Source organism: Oncorhynchus kisutch, linkage group LG17 (assembly GCF_002021735.2).
Source record: "Oncorhynchus kisutch isolate 150728-3 linkage group LG17, Okis_V2, whole genome shotgun sequence".
Classification (NCBI taxonomy): domain Eukaryota; kingdom Metazoa; phylum Chordata; class Actinopteri; order Salmoniformes; family Salmonidae; genus Oncorhynchus; species Oncorhynchus kisutch.
The window spans coordinates 21,415,330-21,427,562 of record NC_034190.2 but is presented as its reverse complement, the minus strand read 5'-3'; the positions used below and the strand labels follow the sequence as shown (position 1 = coordinate 21,427,562).

Genomic DNA, 12,233 nt, shown 5'->3' with positions numbered 1-12,233 from the left:
GACTCAGTTCAGAGACAGAGACGGCTGGAGAGAGATTTAGAGTAGAAGTCCAGACTGCAGACTCAGTTCAGAGAGAGAGATGGCTGGAGAGAGATTTAGAGTAGAAGTCCAGACTGCAGACTCAGTTCAGAGACAGAGACGGCTGGAGAGAGATTTAGAGTAGAAGTCCAGACTGCAGACTCAGTTCAGAGAGAGAGACGGCTGGAGAGAGATTTAGAGTAGAAGTCCAGACTGCAGACTCAGTTCAGAGACAGAGACGGGGGGCTAGGGGCATAATCTGGTGTCTGTGTGTGTACGTGCATGTTTTTGTGCATGTGTATATGTGTGTCTCACACCGGTGTGATGTGCTGGTCAGCGGTGTGACGTGTTTGAAGGTTTCCAGACTGCATTGGGAGACGCCGCCGAGTGATCAGAACATCAGACTAACTGACGCTACCATGACAACACAGGCAGACCGACAGTCAGACAGACAGACAAAGACCTGCTACACACAGAAGTGCCCCCCCCCCCCCCCCCCCCCCCCCCATTTTGATCTCTAGATTTGGGTCAATTAAAATAAATGTTAGTCAGAAACTTCTAAAATCTTTATCAATGCAGAGTTGAAATGGAGGATGTTATGTGGACTAATATACAAGGGTATCTGCACACGTTAGCATGTAGCCTTGATTAATATGTTAGCTTTTTTATTCATAAGAATAAATGTTTCAGAGGAATAATAAATGTTTATAATGTAATAAATGTTTCAGATGACAAAGACTACAGAGATAGACTAATAACATACAGTACATGGCTCCATTTTCCTCACACACAACAGCACAACATTGTAAAACTCACTACTATATTTATTGGGCTGCAGGTAGCCTAGCGGTTTGAGTGTTGGGACAAAAACTGAAAGGCCACTAGTTTGAATTCTGAGCCGAAAAGGTGCAAAATCTGTCGATGTGCCCTTGGGCAAGGCACTTAATCCAAATTGCTCCAGGGTTGCCGTTGATATTGGCAGACCCTGGCTGTGACCCCACTCTCCGAGGGTGTCTCAGGGAGAGTTGGGATGCAAAAAAACATACATTTCTAATACACGTGTGAAATGATTATAAAAGTTTATACTGCAGTGTAATTTAGGATTTGTTGAAGCTTCCTTAACCATGTCCATGACGGAAGGAGACCATTTATTTGACTGGAGTTTAAATAAACTAACAACACAAAACACATGTAGCATAATACATACATAATATTGCCATACCAACCCATCTATCAATGTTATGGTTCTTTTCATTGTTTGTGGGGAAAATGATGGCCATAGTGTTCTATAGTTGTAAAAAGTATCTGTATACTATTCAGTATTAAATGTCTTGTTTTTTGTAAACTGTGTTTTGAAGAGTGATGTTGGTGGTGAAGATGGGGGTTATGTAAAAAAATGGTGTTTTTCTGTAATGAGGATTTAAGTGCTGTTCTGTAAGAGTAAAATAGCCAAATACCACACTGTCTGTACCTTCATGACATTATTTGAGTCAATGATTGATTGATAAATTCAGTTCCTTACCCACACAGGTGCCCAGCCCATTAGGTTTTGTAATATAATTATTATTGACAGAAACTGCTCAGATGTCCTCACAGGGTGAACTCTACTGCTTCCTGGTCTCTTTATGACATCATCTCTGTCTGGTCCATCCGTTTCTAGATATTGGTTCCATTGAACAACAGTGTTAGGATGAAGTGTGTTTGTGGGTGTTCTAATAATAAACTCATACATCTATAATTTTGTGATGCTACGCGGTGTGTGTGTGAGTGCGTGCTGGTACTTTTCAAACATAATGGAAAAGAACGAGACAATATGTACATGGCTAGTTTTCCAACATGAAGACAAGGATTTTCAAAATAGGTAATATCAACTCTCAGTCGCTGTTGACTAAGTTTGGAATATTTTCCTTGCTCTTCTCGACCTTGGCTGCCTCTTGATAATGAGAAGGTCACTTTCTTTCTCATCTTGATTTTATCTTGTGTATGTGTGTGTGTGTGTGTGTGTGTATTTGTGCGTGCACGTGGTTGACTCTAAGTAAGTATAAGTGTCTCTCACATCTAATGGTCTCTCTGTGAGCTACGATCTACAACCTACGACTCCTCACAATCAGAATTTAACAGTGACCTGGTCTGAACTATGAACTTTGACCTCTAGCTGGCTCTCTGATGTCTGTACACCCACTCCTTCCACGTCTGCAAATTTCCTTTAGAAACAGTTAGAGAAAGAGGCAGGAGGGCAGGAAAAGAGAGAAAGACGAGGAGAGACAGAGAGAGGAGGATGAAGACAGAGAAAGAGAGGGGGGGTAATAGAGAGAGAGTGACAGAGTAAGGGTGAGAGAGAGAATGTTCCCCAGTGGGTTTTTCTCACCACTGTGTGATAAATGGCACTGAGACTCCATGTTCAAACATGACTGTTTTCTCTGGCTGCTATCCTCTTCTCCGCTTAGCTCTCTGTCTCTCTCTCCTGCTTCCTCCACTCTCTCTCTTTCTCTCCCTTCCTCCACTCAGGTTTCTCTCTCCCTCTCCCTCGGATCTGCTTTGGCCCAGGCCCGATCCGGATTCATCAAATGGACCCGCACCATCTCATCCCCTCCTGTCCAGTAGAAAGACCTCTATGGGACAGCTCTGTCAGGCTATATGTGTGCCATGACCCACCTTTGTTACAAAGAATAAAACATTCATTTTAATGTACAGTAAAATAAAGCACTGCAGGTTTTTCCTTCACAAGATCAGTGAGAAGGTGACAACAGGAGCAACAAGGAAATATCTAAAATATATACTTTGATCAAAACAATAAATATTATTATAAACATTATTGGAGCTCAAACAACTCCTATTATGCCTCACAACTCCGATGATGCTCTGTTGCCTATGTAATACACTGCAGGAGCAGTAGTACTGGCACAGGGCTGAGTGTTGGGTTGAGAGCTGGGCATTGGGTTGAGGGCTGAGGGCTGGGCATTGGGTTGAGGGCTGGGCACAAGGCTGGGCGTTGAGTTGAGGGTTGGGCACAAGGCTGGGCGTTGGGTTGATGGCTGAGGGCTGGGCACTGGGTTGATGGCTGAGGGCTGGGCACAAGGCTGGGCTTTGGGTTGAGGGCTGGGCACAAGGCTGGGCGTTGGGTTGATGGCTGAGGGCTGGGCACAAGACTGGGCATTGGGTTGAGCACATGGCTGGATGTTGGGTTGAGGGCTGGGCGTTGGGTTGAGGACTGGGCACAAGGCTGGGCGTTGGGTTGAGGGCTGGGCACAAGGCTGGGCGTTGGGTTGAGGGCTGGGCACAAGGCTGGGCTTTGGGTTGAGGGCTGGGCACAAGGCTGGGCGTTGGGTTGATGGCTGAGGGCTGGGCACAAGACTGGGCATTGGGTTGAGCACATGGCTGGATGTTGGGTTGAGGGCTGGGCGTTGGGTTGAGGGCTGGGCACAAGGCTGGGCGTTGGGTTGAGGGCTGGGCACAAGGCTGGGCTTTGGGTTGAGGGCTGGGCACAAGGCTGGGTGTTGGGTTGAGGGCTGAGGGCTGGGCACAAGGCTGGGTGTTGGGTTGAGGGCTGGGCACAAGGCTGGGTGTTGGGTTGAGGGCTGGGCACAAGGCTGGGTGTTGGGTTGAGGGCTGGGCACAAGGCTGGGTGTTGGGTTGAGGGCTGAGGGCTGGGCACAAGGCTGGGTGTTGGGTTGAGGGCTGAGGGCTGGGCACAAGGCTGGGTGTTGGGTTGAGGGCTGAGGGCTGGGCACAAGGCTGGCTGTTGGGTTGAGGGTTGAGGGCTGGGCACAAGGCTGGGTGTTGGGTTGAGGGCTGGGCACAAGGCTGGGTGTTGGGTTGAGGGCTGAGGGCTGGGCACAAGGCTGGGTGTTGGGTTGAGAGCTGAGGGCTGGGCACAAGGCTGGGTGTTGGGTTGAGGGCTGAGGGCTGGGCACAAGGCTGGGTGTTGGGCTGAGGGCTGGGCACAAGGCTGGGTGTTGGGTTGAGGGCTGGGCACAAGGCTGGGTGTTGGGTTGAGGGCTGAGGGCTGGGCACAAGGCTGGGTGTTGGGTTGAGGGCTGGGCACAAGGCTGGGTGTTGGGTTGAGGGCTGAGGGCTGAGCACAAGGCTGGGTGTTGGGTTGAGGGCTGGGCACAAGGCTGGGTGTTGGGTTGAGGGCTGGGCACAAGGCTGGGTGTTGGGTTGAGGGCTGGGCACAAGGCTGGGTGTTGGGTTGAGGGCTGGGCACAAGGCTGGGTGTTGGGTTGAGGGCTGGGCACAAGGCTGGGTGTTGGGTTGAGGGCTGGGCACAAGGCTGGGTGTTGGGTTGAGGGCTGAGGGCTGGGCACAAGGCTGGGTGTTGGGTTGAGGGCTGGGCACAAGGCTGGGTGTTGGGTTGAGGGCTGGGCACAAGGCTGGGTGTTGGGTTGAGGGCTGGGCACAAGGCTGGGTGTTGGGTTGAGGGCTGGGCACAAGGCTGGGTGTTGGGTTGAGGGCTGGGCACAAGGCTGGGTGTTGGGTTGAGGGCTGGGCACAAGGCTAATTGGAATGAATGGCAGTAGAGGCGTAGGTGATGTATTTCCTGCTTTTATTTATGCAGGAAAATAACAGTAAGGCATTTGATATATCAGATTGTTTTTATATAAATTCTGTTTGCCTGTCCCGATCCTCTCTCCCTAGCTTGCTCACCTGCTCCTCTTTTTCTTTGCAATGAAAAACACTAGTGTGTGTTTGGTCTTCGGTCTGTTGCGTGTATAATAGCTCAGCCTACTCATTGATAGCCCCTACTTTAGTGAACTTGCACGAGACATTGCATGCCAAGAAATACAGCATTGCGATAGCCTACATCTTTTGATTACCGATGCACAGTCCTGACTGTCTGCCTTGAGGCCGACATGCCTACCTATTACCTATGCATGGCTGTGCCCCTCCCATCTCTCTCTCGCCCCTGCTAGCTCGCTCTGTCTTTGCTGTGTAATATGCGAGAGTTTGTGTTCTCGAAGTAGACTATGGAAAATAGTTTCCTCCGTTGCAAAAATACTGAATCTTAGGAGTTGATAGGTTGAAGCTTGACACCCAGAAATGTGAGTCGACACTGGGAGTCTACTGGCAAGGAGTCGAGGAATCGATTATTTTGGAGTCGACTCCCACTTGTACTCTAAAACGGCTCAAACTAAAAATCACTGTTCTAAATCAACCTTTGGAAAGGAAAGTTCACCTGTGTTGGACTGGTAAAAAAACATAGAGGGATAGGATGGCCTGAGATCGAGGTAAAAAGAAAGATAGACTCACCAGCGATAGAGAGGTAGAAGTTGTTGACTTCCCTGGCTCCTTTTGAAACAGCCAGACATATCTGACAGAGATTATTTAGTGCTTCCTTGTATAGCACTTTTTCCAAGCTGTGTACAGAGTCCTATCAAAATATCTTATCCCAGTCACCTCAGGTGAACTTCATGAAGGTATCAACACCTGTACTTTCATATCCTGACACCCACTCCCTCAATTTGAGGGAATGAAAAGAACTTCCTTGTTTATTAACTGATTTGGAAGATAATTCATACAATAGGTCAATTTATTAGCAAGAGAGGTTTCAGATTAGAATGGAATGATTACTTATACATTCAGATATACTTTTCTGTTTTTTCAGTGACATTCAATTCCGCATTGAAAAAGTAGCAAGTTTAAGTGTTTCACCTGAGCGGTTCTCACCACAAGTCAGAGACCACTATAATGACACACCAAATGTGTTTGATGGATTATTTTTGTCTTCTTCTAATACCTCTTAATGGGAAAGTAATCCAAAAGTAACGGAAAATAATACGATTACGTTACTGAGTTTGGATAATCCCAAAATTACGTTACTGAGTTTGGATAATCCCAAAATTACGTTACTGAGTTTGGATAATCCCAAAATTACGTTACTGAGTTTGGATAATCCCCAAATTACGTTACTGATTACAATTTTGGGCAGGTAAATAGTAACAGATTACATTTGTGTGTTTGTGAAGTCAAGATTTCTATTCTACTCTATTCTCTGTAGATCAGACCCTTAAAAAAAAAATCCGCTTAAAATGACATGCCCAAATCTAGCTGCCTGTAGCTCAGGACCTGAAATGAATGTAGGAGAATAACACACATTAGATCTGGTTAAAGATAATACAAACAAAAAAACATGCGTTTCTATTTTGTTTTATCTTTGAAATGCAAGAGAAAGGCCATCATATAATATTACAATTTAGGCGCAATTTAAATTTTAGAGCAGTGTGTGTGCAAAGTTTCAGATGAATCCAATGAAACATGGCAATACTGGAAAATATTGTGTATCAGTCTGCCCAAATGTGCCGAATTGGTCAATTGATACATTTTCAAGTACATAACTATAGAAAAAATAATACATTGATGATACAACATGTAAGTTTACACACTCCCAGGAATGTCATACATGATGGATCATTAGCTTATACACTAACTTCCACACATCTAGATGGCCGAGACAGCAGGGGAGCCAGAGACAGCAGGGGTTCAAACTGTAGATCCCAGTTCCTACATTTGAACATAAACATTTATTTGATCAAACAAAACTATGCTACATTTTATCTCTGGGACCCTCAGGATGACAAATCAGAGCAAGATTCCTGAATATAAGTACATTAATTACCTTCAGAGGTGAATGTATCAAACCAGTTGCCGTGATAAAAGTGTTTTGTTGTTGTGCACTCTCCTCAAACAATAGCATGGTATTATTTCACTGTAATAACGACTGTTAATTAGACAGTGCAGTTAGTCAATTAGACATACAGCTGTATCTATGTCCTGGAAAGTTTGCTGTTGCTTACAACAGTCATGCTAATCACATTAGCGCACGTTAGCTCAACCGTCCCAGTATAGGGACACCGATCCTGTAGTTAATAACATCATACTAAACAGAAAGCAACGATCACTAAAGAAGGCTTGGTTTTACCATGTGGTTTTATTATTAAAGAACCATGTGAATATCTTTATATATTTCCTTGTAAGACAGTGAACAGTTTGATTTAAAACGTGGACAATAGACAAGAGGGGAGTGAACATACATAACAGAGAATGGCCACATATCACTATCATCACCAATTTAATACCACAATATCACTCACTGTCCGTACCTCTGCACTGTACATGTTAGTGCACATGATCCAGAACTATTAAAAAAACATGATTTAAAAGGTCATATAAGCACATTAAAAAAATTGAACCAATTTGAGCCAATCAGAACCTCCGGAACCTCCGAATAAATACGACCCAGTGGGAGGAACCAAGGCCAGGCGGCATTCTGGGAAAACCTGCCGTCGCTCGTTTCTGTCATTTAGTTCAGCTTTTTCTTTCTTTCTCTATATCTTTCTTTCCTTCTTTATTTTCAATGCGTCCAGAGTGTGCTACTGATCCTAAGCATCCAGGAACTCATCTAGAAACTCCATCACTTCCCCCTGTATACACACACACACACACACACACACACACATATCATTGAACCTGTAAGTATTCAACTGTAAGTATAGAACCTGAAGACTAACCATTCTCTATGGTTTCCTGATGGATACACAGTGTAAATAAGGACTAATTACACTCTGATCAGACAGAGCCTCCAATTGGGTCTCCAGTTCCAGTCCTAGAGAACTACTGGGTGTACAGGCTTCAGTTCCAGTCCTGGAGAACTACTGGGTGTACAGGCTCCAGTTCCAGTCCTGGAGAACTACTGGGTGTACAGGCTCCAGTTCCAGTCCTGGAGAACTACTGGGTGTACAGGCTCCAGTTCCAGTCCTGGAGAACTACTGGGTGTACAGGCTCCAGTTCCAGTCCTGGAGAACTACTGGGTGTACAGGCTCCAGTTCCAGTCCTGGAGAACTACTGGGTGTACAGGCTTCAGTTCCAGTTCTGGAGAACTACTGGGTGTACAGGCTTCAGTTCCAGTCCTGGAGAACTACTGGGTGTACAGGCTTCAGTTCCAGTCCTGGAGAACTACTGGGTGTACAGGCTTCAGTTCCAGAACTGCTCTAACAGACCTTATTTGGCTAATCAAGGTCCTGATGAACAGCTGGTTGGCTTATCTACATGTGTTAGAGTTGGGCTGGCGCAGAATCCTGCAGTAGGGTGGCTCTCCAGGAGGAGGATTGGCCACTCTTATCTATAGGCGAGTCATGCTGCCCCCAAGTTAACAACTCTGGCACTACATCTATGGGTTATTATTAGACATGCCTTTATTGTTGTGAGTGAGCAGTGTGTGAGTGATCAGCGCCTCCCTGTGGTGAGGTCAGATACAGCAGTCTGGTAAACACTAGTCACATTGTACTGCTTGGACACAGGTCATGTGATGTGAGAGGAATCTGTATCACTAGTTTACAGAAAGATTACATAGAAGACCCACTTCTGGACACATATATTGTATGACTCAACAATTGTGACATTAGAGACACAAATGGAGACACACACACACGTACCTCGTCATCGCTCGCTAGGTGTTGTCTGGAGAACTCAAGCATCTCTAGCTGCATGGTGGTCTGGTTCAAGTACCGTACTGCCTCCTAAAACACACACACAAAACACACACACAAACCACACACAAGTCAGATCAACATCGATAAACAAACCCAAATGAAGACCTCAGCATTCAGTGAACCGGTTAAAACAAAAATCGATGACAGGGGCCAAATAACCTGCATAAGGAGATAGTGGAAATGCATGCGGTTTGTGTGTGCGCGCGTGTGCTGAAAAATGTCTGTATAATATGTGCGTGTGTCTTACCGATCTAGGTAGGAAATCTTCGTCGCTGAGTCCGTATTTGTCTCTGTGGTACTGGTAATATACCACGTTGTTCTTCATCACCTCATCACTGGGGTCAAACAACATGTAGCTGGTCACACACGGAACCGCGTTCTTCAGGTCATTCACTGGGGGGGGGCAATGACAGAGTCAGTGTGTGTGTGTGTGTGTGTGTGTGTGTGTATAACCACACAGAACACAGAAGTCCTAAATGTACATGTTTGTAATAATATTGTAGTAACATACTCACTGTGTCATAAGACTGTGTCATAAGACATATAACACATGCATGTGTAATAATATTGTAGTAACATACTCACTGTGTCATAAGACTGCTATAACACATGCATGTGTAATAATATTGTAGTAACATACTCACTGTGTCATAAGACTGCTATAACACATGCATGTGTAATAATATTGTAGTAACATACTCACTGTGTCATAAGACTGCTATAACACATGCATGTGTAATAATATTGTAGTAACATACTCACTGTGTCATAAGACTGCTATAACACATGCATGTGTAATAATATTGTAGTAACATACTCACTGTGTCATAAGACTGCTATAACACATGCATGTGTAATAATATTGTAGTAACATACTCACTGTGTCATAAGACTGCTATAACACATGCATGTGTAATAATAACAGTGGCATTTGTGATAATACAGCAATATGACACTCACGTTTGTAATAGGCGAACTGTAGGTAGTGGTACATGGTTGCTACAAACTTCTCTACGATGAATCCTCCAACCACAGGAGTCAGCTCGGCCTCACACCTCACCTTCCTCTCCAACACCTCTGTGTAGTGGTCTGGGAGGGAGAGGGGGGAATGGGAGAGAGAGAAGAGGTGGAGGGGGGGGGGGGGGGGTTATCATCACGAGTGACCTGTTCAAGATGATCAAGAGAAATCATAAATCCATTTGTCTAAATCAACCTTTGGACAGGTAAATATATCTGTGTTGGGCTGGTAAATGACATGGAGGACATCCTCGCCTTAGATGGAGAGGATGAAAGAAAGATAGACTGACCAGCAATGGAGGGGTAGAAGTCTTTGAAGTCTTTGACCTCCCTGGCTCCTTCTGAAGCAGCCAGACATTCGTCGTAGACCTTGAAGAAATCCCTTAGAGCCAGCTCCATGTCTGACACTGAGGTACGGTAGTTATCACCGTTATACGCACGCACCGCTCGCACAAACAACATCTGGAACAACAACACACACACATTGATACAGATTACATTACGAAGTTCATTTGAACTATTGAACTAGATTAGACCAGGGCTCAGATTAGCCCAGGGCTCCCGAGTGGTGCAGCGGTCTAAGGCAATGCATCTCAGTGCTACAGACCCTGGTTCGATTCCAGGCTGTATCACAATCGGCCGTGATTGGGATTCCTATAGGGCGGTGCACAACTGGCCCAGCATCGTCCGGGTTTTGCCGGGGTAGGCCGTCATTGTCAATAAGAATTTGTTCTACATGACTTGCCTAGTTAAATAAAGGTTAAATAAATAAAAAGACCAGATTTTATTCACCAGAGCACAACCTGCATCTGTGCAACACTACAGCGCTCCCTAAACCAGCCCAACTGAGACCTCAGACAATTGTCCTAAAGAGAAAGTGGCTACGGTCCGTGTTCAGTCTTAGAGCTCTGAAAACCTTTACATCCTCCTGTGACTTCAGTCTGGTCCCCTAACCACCTCTAACCCCAGCCATGGAGAGAAGTATTGGTGCATGTGTGTGTGCATCCATGTGTGTGCGTGTGTATGTGTATGTACGCAAGTGTACGTGTGTGTACCTCGTAGGACTTGGTCTCCAGATCTGTGAGGTGTTCTTCAGCTCCAGGTAGAGTCCTGTAGTAGGCCATGTTCCTCTGCATCATCTCATCATCAGGGTGCTTCAGGAGGAAGGTGTGGGCAGCAGACACTGCCTTGGCCAGGTTATCAGACTGGGGGAGAGAGGAGAGTTATACACACACACACACAAACTGAGGCAGACAGGTTCACACACAAAACAGAGGCAGGCATATACACACACACACAAGCTACTCATATAAAGTGAACAAAAGCACAGGGCCCTCTTCCTTAGTTTTGCCTCTGTGCATCCTCGCGAGAGAACACATTACTTAATAGAGTACAGTAGCATAACAGAGTGCAGAGGAGTGCTTGTAAACTACACAGTTCTAGTTATTGAAAACACACAATTAGTTTTATCTAAAATACAACTTAGAAAGTACTTCTTTAAATATCAAATGCATTCAGTTATATTAGTTTTGAGAGACAGGCAGCTCCTCCACAGATTTAAATGAACCCTCCCCTGCTCATAGAAAATACAAATTAAATACAAAATATATACTGCAGAGAGCCGCATTGATTTCACTCTGTCTCAGAGTGATTTCACTCACTTTGAAGTAGGCGAACTGCAGGTATTTATATGGTTCCCGTTTCTCGAACTCCTCCACGGTGTCCCGGCTGGGCATGGTCTGTCTGAAGGCGGGCAGCCCCTGTTTGCACCGCTTGAGACACTGGGCCCTCTTCATAACGTTACCAAACACACGCAGCTCCGGGAAGTCCGTAAACTTCTCCTCGTTGTCAAGTCGCACTGAGCTGCAGTTGAGGTTGCAGAAGGCCTCGCTGTCCCTGAGCAGCCTGTACAACCGGAGAGAGACCTCGAGATAGTCAACTGTCTCCTGCCATTTCTCTCCGGTGTACTGGTCCAGCGCGTATTTATACGCGGAGTCCAGCGGCATTAGTTCATTACGCGGAAAACTCCGGAAGCTGTATTTCTCGTATTGGCAGAAGACTATTGTAACGGAAACCGCGAATAGAAGCAGAGAGATTAGCGGAGTGCTGGAGGTTGCCATCTTTAGTTTTTGTGTAGAGGTGGGACGGCTGGGCTACGTCTCTACTCTATTCTGCTCTCTGTGCCGTGCGAGGGTGGGACAGGGACCGCCTCTAACCCCACCACGTATCCGGATACAACTCTCCCTCCCCTGGCTGCTCTGGGCAGGGTGACGGGGTGAGGGGTGGCGAACCACCGGGGCTCCATGCACCTCCCCCTAAATCAGTGCTGTTCTAGAGAGATCTGGGAGTAACATGGGTTGGGAAAATTAGACCACTGCACTAGTTTACACTGGACTATTTTACATCAAACTACATGTAAACGATTGCCAAAATTACAGATCAAGTTAATGAGTGATTTCCATTTGTGGCCCTCCAGACTAGATGCCAAATGGCCACACAATGTAATGTGATTAATCTGACGCAGCGACAATGAGAAGTAGCCTAGTGAAACTGGTGTTCAGTAGTAGACTTTGGAGAGTCTGCAGTTGAAAGTCTGCTGCCTATACCTATTTAAACATGTGTACTTTTTATATTTATGTTCGGCTATGTATGTTTTATAAACGTGTTGGTTATGTTATATAAAACGTGTATATTCTTGTATAGGCCTAT

The 12,233-nt window shown here is 45.6% G+C and overlaps 1 protein-coding gene across 1 annotated transcript; it reads right to left on the bottom strand.

Moving 5' to 3' along the window:
- Positions 1–6,927: 6,927 nt before the first annotated feature.
- crtap (cartilage associated protein) lies at positions 6,928–11,783 on the bottom strand. The gene is made up of 7 exons (XM_020505212.2): positions 11,186–11,783; positions 10,580–10,729; positions 9,815–9,986; positions 9,468–9,596; positions 8,755–8,900; positions 8,451–8,534; positions 6,928–7,439 (listed from the first exon to the last, which is right to left on the bottom strand). The coding sequence occupies exons 1-7, from the start codon at positions 11,642–11,644 to the stop codon at positions 7,398–7,400; spliced, it is 1,182 nt and encodes a 393-aa protein (XP_020360801.1). The 5' UTR covers positions 11,645–11,783; the 3' UTR covers positions 6,928–7,397.
- Between the last annotated feature and the right edge of the window lie 450 nt (positions 11,784–12,233).